Here is a 22,067-nt window from a genome sequence, read left to right as displayed (position 1 = left end):
TTTTTGCTAGTCTAGTCCACAAGTTCGAATCAATATTAATTCGGCATACTACGAGAGTTGCTATATAAGTTTTGGGATACGGCACCAATGGTGTGAAAATGTCAAATCTTACATTGCCATCGTTTCATATTTTTAATGGTGAACGTACTCAGAACGATATTTGAAACTTGATAAAAAATGTTAAATCACAAGTATGTTCGTGTGATGATTTTTTATGACTTTCGATGTGGCTTAAACTAACAACAGCTGCTAATTTTAGCGCTAGTCAGCTGTAAATATGAAATGTTATGGATGCAAATGCTAGGAACTGGTATAAATACTTGTGTGAAAAGGATAATTATGAAAATAAATGGACATTGTGGGTTCGAAATTGCATTAAGAGGCAAGAAAATACTCGTTTCAGGAAACTGGCGAATAAAAACCGTACAGAATACTCTAATAATGGAACCTTTCAATTTTGAAAAAACAATGGCACTCGTAACCCCCTAATAAACAAAAATCGTAGTAGTCTTTTACTAATTCGATTTTGGTTTTCAATCCGTCTTTTTAAATGATGAACATTTTCTTGATAGTATTGGCGTTAGGACTATCTCACAAACAGTAGTAAATTTTTAATATTTGTTTAAATTTCTTCACCTGGTTAACATTACACTTCACCTCCGACAGCCTACAGCCTCTGTTCTAGACAAACAAACAACAGCTGTCGAGTGGTGACTAGCGCTAGGCGAGCATCACACGCCGCTAATGACGTCCGAATTCATTAGCGCTAATAGTCACGTGACTACTACAGCCATTTCGAGCGCTTGTATTATCAAACATAGTAGTAGCGAATAGCGAGTAAACTGTCTGCATTTACACGAGGTTAATTTGGAATCGGTAATCAATTAGCTGCCAATACTAGCCACATCTATACCTTGAGAAGTGAAATTAGAAATATCTACAGTTCCAAGAATCAAAACTTGTTTTAGTAAATGTGCTCATTTTGAAGGATCTGTTATGCTATTATATGCTATTAGTGAAAATCCGAACAATATTTTTTAAAGTTGTTTAATTATTTATTCATAACTTCCAATACATGCAGAGCTCATTGTGCACAATGTAACTACCGCAAAGATATTCATCCAGTCGGATAACAGAACAGACCTGCAAACACTTGACTTTTATATAATTGAGTCAGAGTTAGCATCGAATTTTTAACTCAGTGGGAGCAAACAATAAAGTTACTATTAAGCGGGTACCTGGCCACACCGGAGTTTATGGCAATGATCATCTGGAGCAAAAAAAAGGCGTAAAATTCCTTTTATAGGACCACAACTGTTGATAAATTTTCCAAAAAGCCATTGGAAACATGGAATAAGACCCAAGGTCTGAAACCATCGATAAAATTCCTTTTCTATTCCACAAACTGGTCTGAAATGGCGCTTCCATTTAACAAAGAGAAGCTAAGCAGACTTACTGCTATGGTTACTAGACACTGCCCGGTATACTACCACCTGAAGAACATCGGAGAAACTCTCGACAGCTCTTGTCGCTTCACAAAAAACAACAAAGGAAACCGACGTACAGTTCCATTCTAAGTGCAAGGCAATCCATAAACTAAGACTACGGTAATTACATTGAAGCTTTTTAAAGCTGGTAGAGGTAAGCCGCATAGTCCACAGACTGCTGAACAGTCCGGGGGACACAATAGATCAATAGGTCAAAGTGCTAGCAAGGTAAATTCACGACCTTAGGCTCTAGCTCATCTATTTTTTTATCTGTACATTAACTTTCTATTTAGAATGAGATAGACATTTTGAATTAAATTTGTTTGATTTTTATCTATGTATTAATGTAGAATAATCTATTGCGACATGATTAGTGAAAATCTGTTACTACAGCAGTTTACTTTCACAATTTCACTAATTTATCAACAGTAGACCTTTAAATGAAATTCTTATTAAGATACAAATATACATAGAAATATGTAATTCAAATTTTACTAGTTTTTACAATCAATTAATGAGCTATTACTTTTAGATGAAGAGAACATTAGCAAAAAATATTAGTTATACACAAAAATATAAATATTTAATGTTTATATAAAAATGTACGGAAAAATCTAACAAGAACATACTCAAATTTTACAGTGTGTAACCATTTCGTGTGGTAGCTAGAAATCTCATAAAATACTCTCAAGTGTGTTAATACTATCGTAATTTTGAAGAGGAACAACTATTCTTCGAACGAAAATTAACACATAAAAACGAGAAATATGGTAGAATATATGATTAAGCATTCGTATTACCCTTAAAGGTTCAAAATACCTCATCCAGACGAATCTCTCTCTTTTCCCCCAGATACCGAATAGCGTACAACGGTGATAACATGACTAATATTCAACCAGGATCGTTTTCCAGCACATTTACATAGAATTGGCATCGTTAACTCCCCTTTTGTCCTTGTTATTTTCTAGTACTTATGGCAGATATAAATGATGTCATAATCTACTCAAAACCCGAAACGTGTAACTTACAATGATATCATTGCTTCATTGATATGAGTGCTTTATTTATCAACACATAAAGTTGCCCATTTGTGAGAAATTCTTTAGAAATCTTGGCATTTTTTTAACAAAATTAACGTCCTTATGAATGTGAACCATTTCTAAAAATTCTCCTTTTCGTGTAAATATACAGCTTCTTTCCTTTTTGGTCTATCAGATTTTGATTGAAAATAAATTGTGAGATGACCAGAAGCAACAAACTGCTTTGTTAGATTCAGAGCTTTCGAAATTTATATCGAAATTCAGCCATTTGCGCTAAGCGGCTCTAAACTTTTCAATTTTCCGGTGACAATTTTTTCACTTTTTTGATAAGTTTAAACAAGAGAGAGGAAATTTTCTTCAAAAACATCTGTGGATAATTTTTTTTAAGACATAGTTAAACACTAAAAGAGAGGAATATGTTTGAAGTGGTATAAATCTTAAAAATAATCAAAGTTTCAAAAAACGCATAATAAACTAGTGAAAATGTTACCTTTAAATTTGTAGAATAACAAATATATAACTTCTCGATACATAAATTCAAAGCACGTACTTGCCGGTTTATTTTCAATATTTTGTCAAGCACCAATATGCTTGTGAAATATAATTATTACCTTCTGATTTTTGAAAAGAAAACGTTTAGTTTAAATAATAATACTATGAATTGTTGCTACAGGATTATAATTATCTAAAAATCCTATTGCAGTTATACTGGAAAAATATTTCGGGTTTTCGCCAATAGCTTTAGTTCGATAATGCATCATCATAATTCAATTTTTTTTACTGTAGTTTCGAGAACTAAAAACGCTGGCTTGTAGGATAAATGGTTATAGGAGCTTTATGGAGTATTTTTTAGAACAATGCTATCACCACTGCTTTCAATTTAGTACACACGTAGCTTGTCTGAAAAGCTCCTTACCTAGCAAATGAACAAAACATTTTTTTTTCCTCAATTATTTCCATTTTTCAGCTTTGTCTCTTTCCTAATAATAGTTCCACAAAATAGGCGTTTGAGTATGCCATAACGTCGTCCTTTGAGGAAAATCTGCGTTATGCAAATGTGAATATAGTGGGTGGTGAGCCAATTCGAACTGGCCATCATCGTCTGACAGGTGCGTTGTCCTGATGGAAAACCTCAAAATATGTCATATTTTTCTCTCTACCCTATCAAGCAACGTTGCTTTTTACTTATCTGTTTTTTCCTATTTGAAGCTAGTCGATGAACGCTATCCTATATCAGAGAAACCATTCGCCATCATTTTTGGTCCAAAGTAAGCAAAAGCGGTACGTAATTTGCGGTTACGTTACAAATACCAAATTCTTCAGTTGTCATTTGCGCTTTTGCTCTTCTCATAAGCCTATAGTCTCTTGTATCTCAAACCTCAATCCAAGATCATCCAGTACTTCTTGATGAATGTTCTCTATGATATCGCTGGTTGTCACAGTTTTAGGTCATCCCTAACACATACTATGCTGGTACGGCCTTGTTTGAATACAGCTGTCTAAAATTTTACAGTTTTTAATGATGGTGCAGAGTTTTCTTACATTCAAAAACAAATATTTAATTATTTAATGATCATTCTTCAATAGTTCTCTGCATATTCAGAAAAATTTTCACAACTACTGACCTGTCAAATATAATCTAAACGGCCTAAATGGCTAAAATTTTAGTAATAATATAATATATAATAATATAACGCATAGGCATAGATATTTCTCATATTAATGAACGCTGATATCTTCAGGTTGAGATCGGAAACTTTTCACATAGCCCTGATCTTATACCTCTATTTTTGATTGAACCAATACCTTGTTACTATTTTCAAAATATGATTGATGCATATAACATTTTTTTGGTAATCATTGGTTACCTACCATATTCTAAAGTACTCCTTTGTGAATAATAATTCCGTCCAAGGGATGAATATCATTGAAAATCATTTTGGACTAGGCTACATAATTGTCACAATTCAAATTGCTTTCAGTAGAGAGAGGAAATTGTTGAGAATTCTGATATCATTTCTTATATTCTTATTCTAGGAATTTGGGACTGTTCGCTAGTAGCAGTATTGACGATTGTTCAATTAATAAATGACACTCACCAGAAAACATTCCCTCCATTCACAATCACCAAAATGATCCTACCAGAATCCTTCCTTCCTAAACAGATATAATTATATACATATCCTTTATCTATCCTCACTTGAAAGACTGTAAAACTTACCGAAGAATTCCAACTGCAAAATAACGGTGAGTTTTAAGGAAGCGCCTATAAAACAAATTCTACACGGAAGTAGTGAATTTTACTGGTTTTTGTATGCCTAATAACCCCGATAAGAAATCAAAATGTCCCCAACGAACACCTACAGCTGATAATTTCAAAGATGCCATCTCATCATTTGCATTGAATAATATATTTCGTTTCCTTTCTTTACAGTGGCAGTTCGTATTTTTTAGTATATAGAATCGTTTATAATTCTTTACTCTTACCGTATCTTTTGCTTCTCCAAGTAACAATAGAACGAATTTGTTATGGATACATGTGGATAATATACACCCCACAAAAATTATCGCATTACTCATTATTTTTTAAATATTTTAAATGTGTTGCCTGTTTTTCGAATTTTATTATTATTACGAATTAAAACACCAATAGATACGCCTTTCGCAACATTTATTTTATATCAGTTTAATCAATAAAGGACAAAAAGTTTGATTTACCAAAACATAGAAGTATCAAAAAAATTGTACAAAATATCTATACAAAAAAATTAACTAAAACCAGCCAATGAATTTCTGATAGCGTCAGTTGCCGCCCCTCGCTCTAATTACAGCTTCCATTCGTCTTGGAAGGCTTCTCAACAGGTTCTGGACGTATCCTTGCGGCATGTTTACCCAGAAGTTAAAAAGAACAATTTGAAGATCATCTAGTGTTCTTATTGGTGCTGGCTACTGCTGATTTTGCCATCCTAGATGGTCCCAGACATGCTCTATTCGGTTAAGGTCCGGGCTACGTGCAGGCCAATTCAGGGTGGGTATCTTGACCTCTTCTAAGTACTGCCGAACCACTCTAGCAGCGTGTGGACGAGCATCATCGTGCATTAGCACAGAGTTTTCACCGATATGAGGCATATAGGGCACTACATGGGGTTCTAGGATATTGGTTATGTATCTGTCAGCATTAAAGTCTTCCATCTTTAACTGGTACTAACTCCGTACGACCCTTCTTGGGGGATTGTAATGAACTAGTTGGATGAAGTGGACTGTCGAGTTTGTCGTTCACTACAGCACCCAAGTAGATGTGTTGTTTTCTTCGACGAGGTTGCGGAATGAAGGACCAGTCGTAATTTTAAGTAACGTTTAATAAAAACACTTAAATACGACAATATTACACGTAAATCGATGTACAAAATAAGCAACAAGATAAATCAACAAGAATGTCCACAGTGATATATAGTTGATTACAAAAGATAGCGAAGTTTATATGTATATTTCTCCGGGTATACTTGAACGAAGTAACAGAAAATTGCACGTTTTATGTTGCGTCGTAACGCGAGAGATATTTTGATTATTCAGGTAAATCGTAATTTTGCCCGTTTGTAAGGTTAAGATTTTTTATGATTTGATAAGTGAGAGAGAATCGTTAAGTTGATTTAGATATAGTTCGTTAGTTTTAACGCGCACTGTATGTTTAGTTTCTGTTTACTGTGGATTCTTTTTTCTCACTGTTCTGTACTGTGTTACTTTCTGCTCTCTTACTGTCTCTTGCATGAATGTTAAATTTTATTTATATGGGCTAAAATGGGGGTTAAAAATATCCCAATATCGTGGTAATATTTTGTGTTAATTGCCGTGAAGCAATAAAAAGAATCTATATTTTTCAAGCAGATTTTTTGAAATTTCTCTTTTGTTTGTATAAGGGTTGACCAGATGAACTTGGAATAGTTTGTAAAAGTATAATGAAGGTTTTTAAAAGTTTTCAATAGTAATTGCTTTTGTGTTTATTTGAGAGAAAGTTATTAGTGACACTTTAGAAATTTAACGATTGGTCTCTTGCGGAGAGAGAGTTATTTATTAGGGGTTTAAAGGTACAAAGGACATTCGACATTTGTCATTGTCTAAAATTTCAGAAAATTGTGAAAGTCTTAACGATTATGGTATTTACCATATGTTGAATCGCAACATTCTCCCGCCGGAAATGAAGTCTCTGCTTCATTTAAGAAAGAAAGCGCGATAGCGGGAAGATAGGGTGTTTTTGGTCAAAGGATATTTCAGCGTTTTCCAGTCTACCTCCGACACGGAGATAGCCGGATGTATCTAGAAATGGTTTTAAGGATATAAGTTGTTTATTTGATAAGTTTTCATTTTTTGAAAGTTCCGCTATTTCTATTGAAAAGGACTGATTTTGAACTTTTTTGATAATGAAGTTTAATGATGAATTTAGTTCCCTGACTGACAGAGGTCCTTTGAATTGACTTTCTTTGTTTCTCGAATTGTGTGTAAATCGTAGGACGTACGCCACTGTGCGATGTAATTTGGAAAATGAAGAGAAGCGTGAAAAGGTGTTTTGCCATAAGTTACATTGTTCGGAAATGGTTGGCAGGGATACCTTTCTTTCCTCAGGTACGTTGACGAGATTCTTATTAATCTCGTATTGGGGGAAACCTGAACTGAACTCATTGAGGAATTTGGGTCCATTAAACCACATGGAGTAGATTTCAGGTGTGAATTTTCCACGCGACAGCAGGTCAGCGGGATTATCGCTTGATCCTACGTGCCGCCATTGGAAATTTGTTGTTAGCGCTTGTATTTTCGCTACTCTGTTTGATACGAATGTCGACCATCGACTTGGGTGGCTTTTGCACCAACACAGTGCAATTTGAGAGTCCGTCCATAAGTTAACTGAGTTTATGTCGACTTTAGGTTCCAAAATGTTTTTGACTCCTTGAGTCAGGTTCGCGGATAATAGCATTCCACAGAGTTCAAGTCTGGGAATTGTGATAGTTTTCAGAGGTGCGACGCGTGATTTTGCTGATATCAGTACACATGAAACTGTTTTATCAGTGTAGATAGTTCTAATGTAGACACATGCGCCGTACGCTTCAGTACTCGCATCTGAAAAGGAGTGAAGTTCGATTTTGCTTATTTCTTTGTTATTGAAGATAAGACGAGGAATTTTTAAGTCCTTGATTTGGCAGATGGTGCTTAGAAATTCTTGCCATTTCCTATTTATTTCTTTGTCGGTGATCTTATCATCCCAGTTGCACTTTAATTTCCAGATTTTTTGCATTAGCATTTTTCCCTTAACGATAGCGGGGTTTACAAACCCCAGAGGATCGTAGCACTGTGAAATGTGTGATAAGATATTTCTCTTGGTGATATTGTCCTCACTGACGAGTTCAGTGGGTACCGATATTTGGAACTCATCACTTATGGGATTCCATTTTACGCCTAAGACTTTAGACGGAGATTGATCTAAATTTATGTCAAATTCAGTTATTCGAGTCTGCGATATCTTTTTTAGAAAGGTTTGAGAGTTAGATCCCCACTTGTGCAAGTGGAAACCAGCTGGTTCAAGCATTGATTTAAGTTCCAAATAGAGTTTTTCAAGGGATTCGGTTGAATCACACCCTGTTAAAATGTCGTCTACATACGTCTGCGTAAGAACAGCGTCGGAGGCTAGAGGGAGATGTTTATTGGTACTTGCAATCTCATTCAGAACTCTCGTTGAGAGGAATGGACTACAATTCATACCGTAAGTTATTGTTTGTAATTCAATGCATTTTAATGGTTCTTTTGCTGAGTCTCTCCACAAAATATTTTGGAGGAATAGGTCTTTGGGATTTATTCGAATTTGTCTGAACATTTTCTCCAAATCAACTATCAATGCGTATTTGAAGGTTCTGAACCTACACAATATGTCGTATAGGTTGGGTTGAGTTTGATAACCTTTGAGACAAATGTCGTTTAATGAATAACCAGAGTTGGTTTTACAAGAAGCATCAAATACGACTCGCAGCTTAGTCGTAACTCGGTCTTGTCGATAAACTGGCAAGTGAGGGATAAAATATTTGTTTTCGCAACGTGAATTTTGCGACGATAGTGGTACATATTTCGCATGTCCTAGAGATAAGTATTCATGAATAAATTTCTTATATTCCGAATAGAGGTCGGGATTTTGTTGTAAGCGTTTTTCTAAAGAGAAAAATCTCTTTTTGGCAACTGCGAGGGAGTCACCTAACTTTTTGTGTTCTGTGACGGACTTTAACGGAATATCCACTTGGAAATGTCCGTTCGGGAGAATTTTAGTTGTGGTTTTGAAGATGAATTCTGTCAGTTCATCTTCGGTTGATAGAGATTTTAGGTTTGGGAGTTCTTCGATCTCCCAGAATTTGCAGAGAGTGTTTTGTAATTCAGTGTCCGGGTTAGGGTCTTCGGTTTCACTGGCTACATGATGCGAGATAGCGTGTGGGTTTTTTGATTCTTGTTGGGAGTTCAGTCTTCCCGAGATAACGTAACCCAAATGGGTATTAAAGAGAGTAGGTAGGCCGTCACCTAGTTTGATGAGACCATAAGTTAACAATTCATAATAAACATCTGCTCCTATTAACAGATCTATTTTACCGGGTGTGGCAAAAGTTTTGTCAGCTAATTTGTTCACAATCCGCGAAGGAATTGTTATGTGATCTACATTCACTTTCACTTGCGGAATAGTCGTGGTAATTTTTTCGAGTACAGCACAAGAGATTTCGAAGTTCTTCGAGGGGTCAACATTTGAGTGTAGCACTATGTCCAACATTTCGTTAGACAAAGTACTAGTTTCAGATATACCTGAAATGTTTAAGATTTTCTTATACGGGGTGTAGTTGAGTTTTTGTACAAGTTCTTTGCTGATAAAGGAATTCTGACTTCCATTATCCAGAAGAATTCTTACCTTAACAGGTTGATTCTGTCGATTATAAATTGTTGCTTGTGCAGTTGCTAACAACACTAAGTTGTTTTTTATCGAGAGAGCTGATAGGCTAGACGAATTTGGACGCGCTTGATTTTCTTGGATGCTTTGAGATGTGGACGGCCTGTCCTGAATTTGAATAGGACTTTCCAAATTAAAAGTTTGAGGGTTTTGTTGGAAATTCGAATTTAGCGACCGAGAATTGTCTGAGTTACTATGTGGATTGAAATTGTTATTGCACGAATGCCTTTGTTCTACATTGCGTGAGTTTTGAAAATGTAAAAGAGAATGATGTCTTTTATGACAATGGGAGCATGACTTCTGTGACAGACAGGTTTCAGCACTGTGTCTAGTGCCTAAGCAGTTTACACACAATGTTTTGGTTTTGGCAAATTCATTACGCTTAGTAATGGGCAACGATAGGAATGTTTCACAGGTATAAATTTTATGTGCAGTGTCTGAACACATAACGCATCCGTTCATGTTTTGATTTTGTTTAATCGAATTATTCTTAAGATGAGATGATTGATTGTTTGAGTTTTTATTGAACTTTGGTTGTGATTGCGAATGAAACGCTACTTTACTTTGTGACCTCTTGTGCGAAACTGAGTTTTGCGAAGTTTGCGATTGGCTAGTTTTACCAGTGGCATTGTCGAGTATTTCAATTTCCTCTTTAAGAAATTGTAAAAATTCATCTACTGTTGGTAAGGTATCCCTGTTCCTGCATTTTTCAAACTCTTTTTTGAAACCATAATCTAATTTTTGTTGATAAAGATAAGTTATTAATGCCTCTAATAAAACTTTGTGATCAAGCTCAAGATTCTGTAGGAGTGTCCAGTTACGCCTACAGATAGTAGCAAATTTTGAAAGTTCGGTAGGATTGTGCTTACTTAACTGCGGTATGTTCAATAATTCGGAGAAATATACATGTACAATTTTTGTTTTGTTTTCATAAGTTTCTCTTAACAAGTTTATAGCTACTTGCAAGTTTCTATCGTTCACTTGTAAAACGTCTACAATATGTAGTGCATCACTTTCTAAATAACTTTTTAAATAATATAATTTCTCAGCATCTGATTTTAGTTGCGGATTTTCGAGAACACTAGTTTTGAACAAGTTGTAAAAACTTTCCCATTCAGTGTGATTTCCTGAAAACTTTTTTATTTTTATTTCAGGTAATCTAGTACCTGAGTTGTGGTTTGAATCTAATCTGTTTTCCCTAACTGACTCATTACAACTACTTTCAGATATAGTTAATTTTTTGATTGCTCTAGCTAATTGACTCCTAGTTTTACGATAATAAATTTCTACTTTGTTCCTATCTTCTTGATCTGGAATTTCTTTTTCATTTTTTTTGGGTGTATAACTTTCTACTTTATTTTGTGTGATTTTATACTGTTCAAAGTTTTTGATAATTTCCTCTTGTAGAATTTCCAGATCAAAGACATCTAAACTATTTAATTCTGATTCTAATTGTTCAGTTATTCTGGTGATTTCACCTTTAATAGATTCACGTTCGCTGATTAAATGTTTTAAATCCATTGTTGTTTGTTTATTTTAAGTTTAAGAGCGAAAAAGTTAATGATATTTTTATCGGATATAATCAGATGCTGGGAATGCTTTATATATTATATAAATCAGTGTTTTTACAATTAAATATATAGATATAAAATTGAATAATATTGCAAGCAATTTTTCAACAGAGTTTAAAGATAAATGTCTTTTTCTTAAGTTTTCTTGAGCGAAATGTTGATGAGTAATAAATTGGAATAAACTGACCGTTTCCAATCCAGCGATGAGAGATACCTGCGGTTTCTTGCCTACAGGTGTGAGTTTATAGATGATTCGATCGGTTGTATGTTTCTGATGGCACACTCGATGACTTGTTCTTTTCACTTTCTTGCACTTTGCTTAGCGAGAGAGTTCACTTTGATTTACGTGTATGAGATTTTGTTTAGTTTAGAGTTGCACTGGTTTAGATCCGGCTCGAAGGACCAATCTTGGGGGATTGTAATGAACTAGTTGGATGAAGTGGACTGTCGAGTTTGTCGTTCACTACAGCACCCAAGTAGATGTGTTGTTTTCTTCGACGAGGTTGCGGAATGAAGGACCAGTCGTAATTTTAAGTAACGTTTAATAAAAACACTTAAATACGACAATATTACACGTAAATCGATGTACAAAATAAGCAACAAGATAAATCAACAAGAATGTCCACAGTGATATATAGTTGATTACAAAAGATAGCGAAGTTTATATGTATATTTCTCCGGGTATACTTGAACGAAGTAACAGAAAATTGCACGTTTTATGTTGCGTCGTAACGCGAGAGATATTTTGATTATTCAGGTAAATCGTAATTTTGCCCGTTTGTAAGGTTAAGATTTTTTATGATTTGATAAGTGAGAGAGAATCGTTAAGTTGATTTAGATATAGTTCGTTAGTTTTAACGCGCACTGTATGTTTAGTTTCTGTTTACTGTGGATTCTTTTTTCTCACTGTTCTGTACTGTGTTACTTTCTGCTCTCTTACTGTCTCTTGCATGAATGTTAAATTTTATTTATATGGGCTAAAATGGGGGTTAAAAATATCCCAATATCGTGGTAATATTTTGTGTTAATTGCCGTGAAGCAATAAAAAGAATCTATATTTTTCAAGCAGATTTTTTGAAATTTCTCTTTTGTTTGTATAAGGGTTGACCAGATGAACTTGGAATAGTTTGTAAAAGTATAATGAAGGTTTTTAAAAGTTTTCAATAGTAATTGCTTTTGTGTTTATTTGAGAGAAAGTTATTAGTGACACTTTAGAAATTTAACGATTGGTCTCTTGCGGAGAGAGAGTTATTTATTAGGGGTTTAAAGGTACAAAGGACATTCGACATTTGTCATTGTCTAAAATTTCAGAAAATTGTGAAAGTCTTAACGATTATGGTATTTACCATATGTTGAATCGCAACAACCCTCTAAAGAATTTCCTCCCCAAACCATAATAGAGCCACCACCAAAGCTTTCAGTTTGACTAAAATTAACCTGATCGTGCCGTTAATCAAGTCACCTATATACTGGTAAACGCCTATCTGATGAGAACACACAAAATCGTGATTTATCCGTGAATCCGTGAATAAAATATTAGACCAATCTTGAATATTCCATTATGCGTGTTCTCGATCAAATTCCAATCTGGCTACTCGATGTTCTCTGGTAAGACGTGGACCTCTAACTAGCACTCTGGCTTGTATACCTGTTTCTCTCAGCATATTTCGATTGTTTGTAGGCTTATTCGGACATTACGAGCAGCCAACAGATCTGTTTGCAGCCTTCGAGCGGTGGTATGTCTAATTCTTAACGCCGTTAACCTCAAATAACGATCATGTACTACCGAAGTTACTGGTTGGCTGCCCTGTTTCTTGGTAGAGAATAACAACTCTGAATGTGGTGCTTTGTTGAACTCCAATTACCCCGGCGACGTATCTTTGACTGCGGCCATCTTGTATGAGCGCGATGATTCTAGCGGCTTCTTGATTCGTCACATGTCTTGTTAAACGTTGACGCACATCTATTATTAACAAAATATATTTAAATTTTCACTATACAATAACACAATTTGCTTAGAAAGTTCTCGATCTCAATGCATTCTCCAAGACAAAAATGATTTACTGGAGTATTTTTGCTTCAAAAAAAAATTTATAAGAAAATATGATTTTTTTTTGCCCATAATAGGAAACCAGAAATATCTATTGAGTTGATACTTATACAGATTGTCCCAAAAAACTGAAATTAAGTATTAAAAATATCCTACCAGTGATGCGATAATTTTTGTGGGGTGCATATTATAATGTTATGAAGGCTTACATAATCGATGTAGTCCTAGAGAAATTAATATACTTGGTCTATGAGCTGTTGCCTAGCATTTCTAAATTGTCTAAACTGCTTATATTTATTTAAAATAAATTTTCAATGGCACGCCAATGACTATATCAAAAAGTTACTTGCCTCTCTATATCTATCTCCAGGAGTCTTCAGACAGAAATTAAATTGAAGGGTGGTATCTGTACTTATGTTCGTGACAAGAATGAGAAGAATAAATGAATGATGTTCGGAAAAATGCTTCGGAATTTTAGTCTGGAGGTCAAGTTTTAGGGGAATCGTTAAGCTCTGCACGACGATGAAAAATTGACTAAATAGCCAACAGCACAGGAAACGAACTAACAAAATATTTTTCAACGTTCTTATTAGATTTATTGAGTCGTTCTTAAGTAAACAGTGTGCGGTTTGTATTAGACCAACGTAAAACTTGCAGAAACGTGTGTTCAGTGAAGGGAGTAGGAAGAAGTTGAAATGCTGTCATTAGTTCAAATAAATGTTAGTTTTTGTTTTGTTCGTCAACAAGAATATATATGAAATGGTCTGTGAACAGTTTCACAAATAATTATTCACAAACCTTTTTTTCTATATTCTCTATTGTGGGAGTGAGTGGATGGTGAATATCAAAATTAGTAGAAAGGCAAAACAGACATTTACCTTAAGGATTACAAGATAATCCGCTTGTCCCCAGTGATTCACCTGTCAGATCCTTGGCTCCCGTAATCGTTTAGTGGGTGAATATTACGAAAATATCCAGGATGTCATCATAAAATTGATGTTAACCATGTTTCTTCTTGTAGTTCAGTCACCAACGGTGAAATAAAGTTAATATGAATTATTAGTAGTCTGTTTACACTCTCAAATAAGTTTATGATCAATTGGACAAAGAAAGGTCCCTTAAATCATCCATTTGAAAAGGAAAATTTCGAAATAAGTTTTTTTGGAACAATTCCTCCCATTTAAAATCTTATCACAAACCTCACTTCAACTATTTTAATTGATTGATCTATAGGATCTTCCTAATTTTAATTTTGGGGCAGCTAATATTCAAAACTTTTTGCTCTATATCTTTTCGTTCAACAGCTTTAACATATTTTTATCTGTATAATTGCTTTAGCACGAAACATGAACACACACAGTTTTAGAAAAAGTCCTGGTATGCAAATAATTTATCATCACGTTTGATTGAAGAATATTCCGATGTTTTGGAAAACTAACCATTTTTCAACGGGTAATAATTCATGGAGGTCAATGAAACATGATTTTCTGCGTTTTTTCATCATCTATATTTTTTTATTAATAATTTCTTGATAATGTTGAAGCTATTTGAGTCATTTGTGAGAAGAACGTCAAAAAACAGGCATTTCATCAGTAAAAAATGCAGTTTCAATCGTGAGAACACGGAAGGTATCCATTCAAAAAATTTTCAGACAACTATTCAATCTATCGATTTGAGAGGTGACATTGCCCATAAAAGTTTTCATTTCCTTTCACTCCTAGGGTTCAAGAACACATCGGCACAGGGTAGATATTGAGGAATGTTTTAATAAATGCTATGGAAAGTTGAATTTCCAAAGAAATTGTTATTATCAATATTACACCAGAAAATTTCTAGTAACTGGACTATTGCCCAAGGGGATGGTCCTGTGCGGAACCTAACAAAGAAATGACGGCCAAAGAAAAAAGACAAGTGCGTCGAAACCGTGTCGGAATAACTAACAAAATCCAAACAAAAATCCACTTACCCAAATAAAATGAATCGATTCCAACCTATTAGTTTTAAATGAAAAATAATGGGACTTGGGATGTTTAGTTCAATTTTCTAGAGATACTTTTTTACATATACATATATATATATATATATATATATATATATATTATTTTATAATTTTGAGAGAATTGAAAAAGAAAAAGCAAATATGTTTTGAACAAATTAAATGACAAAAATAGTTAGAAATCTTTACAATTGAAATGAAAATTTCAATATCTTTGATAATCACTTGCGGTTCCTCAGATTTGAGGACAATATATCTAAACAGGGTTTAATACACACTTATAAATTAGCAGTTTGTTGTCTACATTGAGATGAGAGATGCGGGTCATAAACCAGTACATGTTTCTGTAGTTGTGTTGTAGGCTTTTTGTCCATAAATGTTTTCTTCATGTGATTTAGAGTTGTTCATACTTACAGTTTGGACAATGCCCTGTCTTAACGTTGATGTTATGTGTGTTGACTTAGAGCTTATAACTTTGATTTTCCTTGGCTAAAAACATGCTGGAACGCTAGGAATTCATGAGAAACCATGACGATGGTATCATCGACATAGGTTGCGATAGTTATATTGTCTGAGTCAGAGTCTGTCAGAGGACACTTACTTGAGCTACAAAATAGTGGATTTTATGTATAGTGGTGTATACTCCCCCTTATCTGGAAGAAGTTCTCGGTTAAGTATTATGCTAGAAGTGGCATTTTTTTCTCAAATTAGCCTTTGGTACCACATCTTGTAAAAAGACTTCGAGACATTGAAAAAATCAGGTCTGCAATACTTTCTTGCTTCCAGTGCTTCTTTTGCGGTTCTGAACTACTCTGTGAACTTGTTCTATTGTGCTGTGTTGTTGTGGTAATCCGAATTGGTGTGTTTGTGGAATGAATTATCTTCAGTTATGATCATGTTTAATACCTTTGGAAAGTAGGAAGCTTAATGGACGTTAGAGTGAGTGTTGTGTTGAATCATTGTTGGGATTAGGGAGTAAAACTATTCGAGCAACATTTCACTTTGAGGGATAGAAGCCCACTCTTTGAACAACCTTGAATACGTATATAACTACTTCAACTGCCGAATGTTTTGGCCGTTATTATTCAGATATTCGATTGCTTCTTTGATCTCGGTAATCTTAAACTTATTGATAGGAAAACTCATCTTAAACGGCTCATAAAATGTGCTGGTTATGAACATTTTGGCTTCAGCAGAAATCTCAGCAGAAACGTTGTATTAAGATGTTTACCTAAGGTGTTGGCTTTTTATCACTTCTTGTCCAGGTTCCATCAGTTTTTCTGATAAGAGTTGTTTGTGTCTGTGTTTACACTATTTTTCTAAGTTTCCATAAAGAATAGTTTTTGTCTTCTGTGTTAGACAAGTTTGGAGAAAGTACATGATCTCTTGATGATTATATTCTTTCAATGCCCCTTTTACATGTTCAGTTTTGCTGGGTTTTGCCAGTGGAATCACTGGTAGTCTGCTATATTTTTCTCAGTTTCTCCTTATTCGCTATCATGTATTTGATGGGTATGATACAGGTTTTGATGTATCCGAATATTGAATTGAATGGTGAGCATCTACAAGAATTACTCTTAGCTTTACCATTCTTATGTTCTCACAGTAATAAAATGATGTTATTTTATAATAGAATAAAAATCATTCGAGAGTTACCAAAGTAATAGAACTCAACTGAACTTCTTAGTTTAGTTTTAGTTCTAGTTATATTTAATATATTAGGATTATTCAAGTTCTCAATTGTGTAGGACAGCCACATAAATCACCTGTCTCAGATTTTCCCTTCTTTTTTACATACTTTCGCTGCTCGCCCAAATATTTATAGCCCCCAAATGCATTTATTGCTACAACTGTAATAGTTGTAGCATATACTGGGCTGGGACACAATAAGACCGAAAGAAGAGATACTATTAATTCTCCCATTAAAAAAAGTTTTGAGTTACGGAATCCTTGAGGAGATATAAATCGAAATTTTAATATCATTCTACTAGGTTTTTCGATTATTTGCAAACATTTTGCTTTTATCTTTGATATTTTAAGGAAATATATGCAAAACAGCTCAATTCTTCGAAAAGCAGCATAATAAATTAGTAACGAAAATCTCGTAACATGAAATTTTTATCAAATACACGTTACACAATCAGTTTTTTCCTATTTATCCAAATTTATATCAATTGTTGACTGGAATTTGTACTAATAACATAAATATTTTTAATGTATTTCAAGTTATCGAAAAACTTTTGTTTGCTATCATCATTTGAGTTTATTGATATTTGGAAATTCACGAGTGAAATTCCAGAGGCTTAATATTACAATGTTGAGAATGACAGGAGACGTCAAAATAATGTTAAAGTTGCTTGTGCCGATTGGTTTCAATAGAAACTAACTAAGTGTTGCGTGACAAAATTTCATCTTTTAGCCTGTAATTTAAAATGAAATAAAGTTTATTCTACGCCCACTTCCTAGAATACATTTATTCCCTACATAAGACGGGAAAAGCCATTTCATCTGTCCCTTGTAGCCTTGCTCGAAAGACGATTGCCAACTCCAACACCACCACAATACCAAAAAAATCTTGCCTGTAAGTAGGGTCCGAAATATATTTATTTGAAGAACTACGACTCATGTTTATCGAAAAAATTACAAACTACTAAATTATTCCTCATTATTTTCCACCGAACTTTCCACAGTACTTCCTTTGGGAGTGCGAGGCAATCCATAAACAAAGAGTGCGGTAGTTACATTCAAGCTTTTCAAAGCCAGAAGAGGTAAGCCGCATACACCTCTAGATAGGTAACTCACTTTTTAAAATCGTTGGTACCTAATCTAAAATACCTAAGAGATATATACTCGACTCAAAACAGAATACAGAAAAAAGCAATTCGACTTATAGGCGATACAGAGCTGACCGGAAACTTCGATAGCTTAGAGCATAGAAGAAAGGTCGCCGACCTTCCTATGTTTTACCGATATTACTACGGCAAATGCTCTTCTGAGCTGTACAACATAATCCCCCCTAAACCAGTATTTACAAGATCTACTAACACGTCAGACGAAGCTCATGAACCGAGTTCACCTGCAGACGCCCAGAACTTATCTACCTATATCCTGCTCCTTCTTTTGGTGAAGTGCAAGCCTGCGGAATCAGTTACCAAGGCAATTCATCCCTGTACACTACAACCTACATAAATACAAGATCAATTCGCGTGGTGCCTGCCACTCGACACGGCAGGCACCATGCTAATTACTCGAGTCTAAAAGGGTTTATCCTTTTGTGATTGCTTTTTACATAATAAACTAGCAGTTAAACACATCCAGAATTTATTCACGGAAAATTTCACAATAATCTTTCCTTCCAAACGACCAAATCTCTACTCCTTTTATATATACGTTTCATATATAAAAAGATCTCCTTACTTGTAAGTGAGGTTACCCCTCATTATCATTTTAATCAAAAACCTAAATATTCACCTAATCACCTCTTTAATTTTTTTGGTCCCTTTTTGGTTAAAAAATGACTGTACCAGCTCAAAACAAAGTGGATATTTCCGTAATTAACGTCCATCTACTATATACTTCCATAAATACTTAAATAATTTGACCAGATTTTAGGTGTCTTTTCAAAAGAAATCAGTTTAAAAGAAATGGGTGAAAATTTGATGTTTCGACCTGCTTCGGTCTTCATCAAAATATGCCTTGACAAGACAATTTGCGTAGTTATATTGATCAAATTATGAATATCAAAATAAATTAAAAACAAAATGGAAATCGATTTTAAAAAAAGAATAATCAATTTTTCTTAATTTTCCAATTTCAAAAATATGTAAAAGCCATCAATATAATTATTATACCATATGTATAAGAACTTTCCCAACTATCGAATCATCTCAATAAATATATATAATATATATATCAAACACCTTGAAACTATTGTGACGCTATCTACATGGGGCAGACATGTCAGTATTCACAAAATAGATGAAAAGGCCATCAATAGGATAAAGCAAATAAAATTCCATTAAAGAACCATGGAATATCAAATAAACATTATTATAATTGTAAAGATTCGAGAATTCTTCGAACGCAATTCGGAAATTCTTGGAACGGAATCTAATACACGGAAAAAAGAATTTTTAGAAATGGTTCCCATACATAGGAACGAGGAAGCTATTAATTATATGGAAGACCTAACTGATAAGGTGAAATGTATATTCAGTTTGATAATTTCTACTGCAATTCTGAATAATTTAATGAATGGCTGTTACATATTTTTGGAATGTAAAAAACTAAGGAAAACTTGATTTTTCTTCTTAGAATATTTCCATTTTGTTTTTATATTTATTTCGATATTCATGGTATAGATAATCTATTAAATAATATAATTACGCAAATTGTCAATGTCACGTTCTAATTTGTTAACGACCGACGGTAAGTCGAAATGTCAAACTGAGTTTCTATGGAGAGGGACCTAAAATCAAAACAAATCATCACGAAATGTATATAAAAAGATCTTAACAGTATAAAATTGAACTCAGTTATTAATAGATATTTACTTCAGATGAAATACTATCTCCGGGTCTATTGAAATCTATCATTCTGTATTGACCTATTGACCTACATTAAGTTTAGAACAGACAGTTTTGAAAACAGGTGTCGTTCTCAATGGAATTCATGCCTATATATATATATATATATATATATATATATATATATATATATATATATATATATATATATATATATATATATTAGATTTTATTAATAATTAATATAAACAAACATTTCAATGGAAACTTATCAATAATGATGAGTTTTATAACCTCCAACATTTCCTTGATTTCCAGTGGCAGGATATCCTTGATTTCCAGTGGCAGAATATCCTTGATTTCCAGTGGCAGGATATCCTTGATTTCCAGTGGCAGGATATCCTTGATTTCCAGTGGCAGAATATCCTTGATTTCCAGAGGCGGAATATCCTTGATTTCCAGTTATCGGATATCCTTGATTCCCGACATTGGGGTATAGTTGATTTCCAGCATTGGGATAACCTTGATTTCCTGGATTTACATAACCTTGTTGTCCATATCCTTGATTAGAGTAACCAAGACTATTGGGACTTTTTGTATTTTGATTTCCTAGTCCTGGATTAGCCCAATTTGGGTATCCCATATTACCTTGATTAGGATAACCTTGATTTCCAGAATTAGGTAATTGATTAGGTATACCAAAATTATTTTGACTTGGCAACCCATTATTGTTTTGATAAGGAATACCGAAATTGTTAGGATTTGGAACATTTCCTTGTGTACCTAATTGATTGGGTTGTTTATTACCGTAGGTGCCCAAATTTGGTAAATTTTCATTGGTGCCTGATTGACTGGGTTGTCTATTACCGTAGCTCCCTACATTTGGATTATTTGGTGAGTTTTGACTTTGAATGTTTGGATACAATGGACGATTGCTTTGGTTTCCGTAGCTCCCATTTGAGTTGGGGTATCTGTTCTCAGTATTGTTTAGTGATGTCTTCACTCCATTACTATGAACAAATTAAGTATATCAATAGAGAAGAAAATTAAAAAAATACGTTGTCAAATTTTCCTAACTCTATGCACTATCCCTCTAAAATATTTCAAAAAAGAAAAATTGATAAAAAAAATTACATTTATCGAGTAACTGTATATTATTTCATACGATTGATATAGTACTCCAGAAAACTATTGGACCACATGAAATTAAAATATTCGTATCACAGATTCTTAAATAGTATCAGAAAATCATACTTACTGATGAGTCCCTATTTGATTAGGGAGCCCTTGTTGATTTCGTTGGGTTCCTACTTGATTGGGAAGCCCTTGTTGATTTCTTTTATTCAAAGCATCAACTCTTGCTTTAATATCGTCTCCACTGTCAGCAGAGCTTACGTCAAATATATAAAGCATGTATAATGCCAATATAATATGGGCCTTCATTTTTTTGTCTCTCAATTATACACAACTTCAAAGAATAAAACTATGATAATCTGATTCATGAAATCTTGAATTTTTCAACCTTACTGATTAATAGGTCGAATGTATTATCAAAGTGTCAAAGTTCAATGGAGGCAAACATTTAAACTGTTAGAAATGAAATATACAGAACTAAATCATACTATACAGGGTGTACCAATCTTACGACAAACTTCAAGATATAAGTTATTTTAAGAGAAACCAAAAAATGGTTTTGAGAAAAATGTCGAAACTTAGAAACTGTTCCGTAATTAAAAAAATTTAAGTAACATGAATAAATACTATTTGTGCTATAAAAATATGATGTTTCATTTAGAAGAAGGGAGTAAATGAGAGAATTCAATTTCCGTCCACCCTGTATACAAAACAAAATGTAATTTAATATGAATACGTACAGTAAGCTAGAAACGGTTCATTTATCTAAGATTTTTACATAAACGTGTCTATATTTCTTAAGTGAATCTGTATAACGCCAAAAGTTTCAAGAAATATAAAAAATCCAAAGTAGGTGTAATATAGAGGGATACTTACTTGAAAAATTTTTTGTTCTGTTTGTAACGGAGTTATACAACATTCTGTATATTCCGACGTAATAAAATATTGACCTTGTTGACATTAATATTTGTCTCAATATAATTTTCTGAAATCTTCCAAAATAACCCATATACCGAAATTTGTCGTAAGATTAGATCACCCTGTACATAATTTTACTACTCATAATTTATTATGAAGTGATTAGATATCTGATTAAATAAATGTAGAGCAGCACTAGTTCAAAACAACGTATATATAGACATAATGAATAAAAATCAGGGGATTGCTATTCTGAAAACTACTGGAAAAAGCCACAATAAATAGTTATTTCCGATTATGTAATAAGTGTGTAAAGTAGCCTTTTTGTCGACGAATGCGAATATCGTCTATCACATGAGTCGAAAAAGGCCTTTA

At 33.8% G+C, this 22,067-nt stretch overlaps 2 protein-coding genes across 2 annotated transcripts; both read right to left on the bottom strand.

Annotated features, from left to right (window-relative positions):
• Window positions 1–4,144: 4,144 nt before the first annotated feature.
• Window positions 4,145–11,018, bottom strand: LOC130902161 (uncharacterized). Its single transcript, XM_057814045.1, has 2 exons — window positions 7,134–11,018; window positions 4,145–4,183 (listed from the first exon to the last, which is right to left on the bottom strand). The coding sequence occupies exons 1-2, from the start codon at window positions 11,016–11,018 to the stop codon at window positions 4,145–4,147; spliced, it is 3,924 nt and encodes a 1,307-aa protein (XP_057670028.1).
• Window positions 11,019–19,695: 8,677 nt separating this feature from the next.
• Window positions 19,696–21,192, bottom strand: LOC130901783 (N66 matrix protein-like). Its single transcript, XM_057813380.1, has 2 exons — window positions 20,899–21,192; window positions 19,696–20,650 (listed from the first exon to the last, which is right to left on the bottom strand). The coding sequence occupies exons 1-2, from the start codon at window positions 21,081–21,083 to the stop codon at window positions 19,912–19,914; spliced, it is 924 nt and encodes a 307-aa protein (XP_057669363.1). The 5' UTR covers window positions 21,084–21,192; the 3' UTR covers window positions 19,696–19,911.
• Between the last annotated feature and the right edge of the window lie 875 nt (window positions 21,193–22,067).

The sequence above is a fragment of the Diorhabda carinulata genome, chromosome X, assembly GCF_026250575.1.
Source record: "Diorhabda carinulata isolate Delta chromosome X, icDioCari1.1, whole genome shotgun sequence".
Lineage (NCBI taxonomy): Eukaryota > Metazoa > Arthropoda > Insecta > Coleoptera > Chrysomelidae > Diorhabda > Diorhabda carinulata.
Note: the sequence above shows the minus strand (reverse complement) of the source record. Positions and strands in the feature narration are given on the sequence as shown.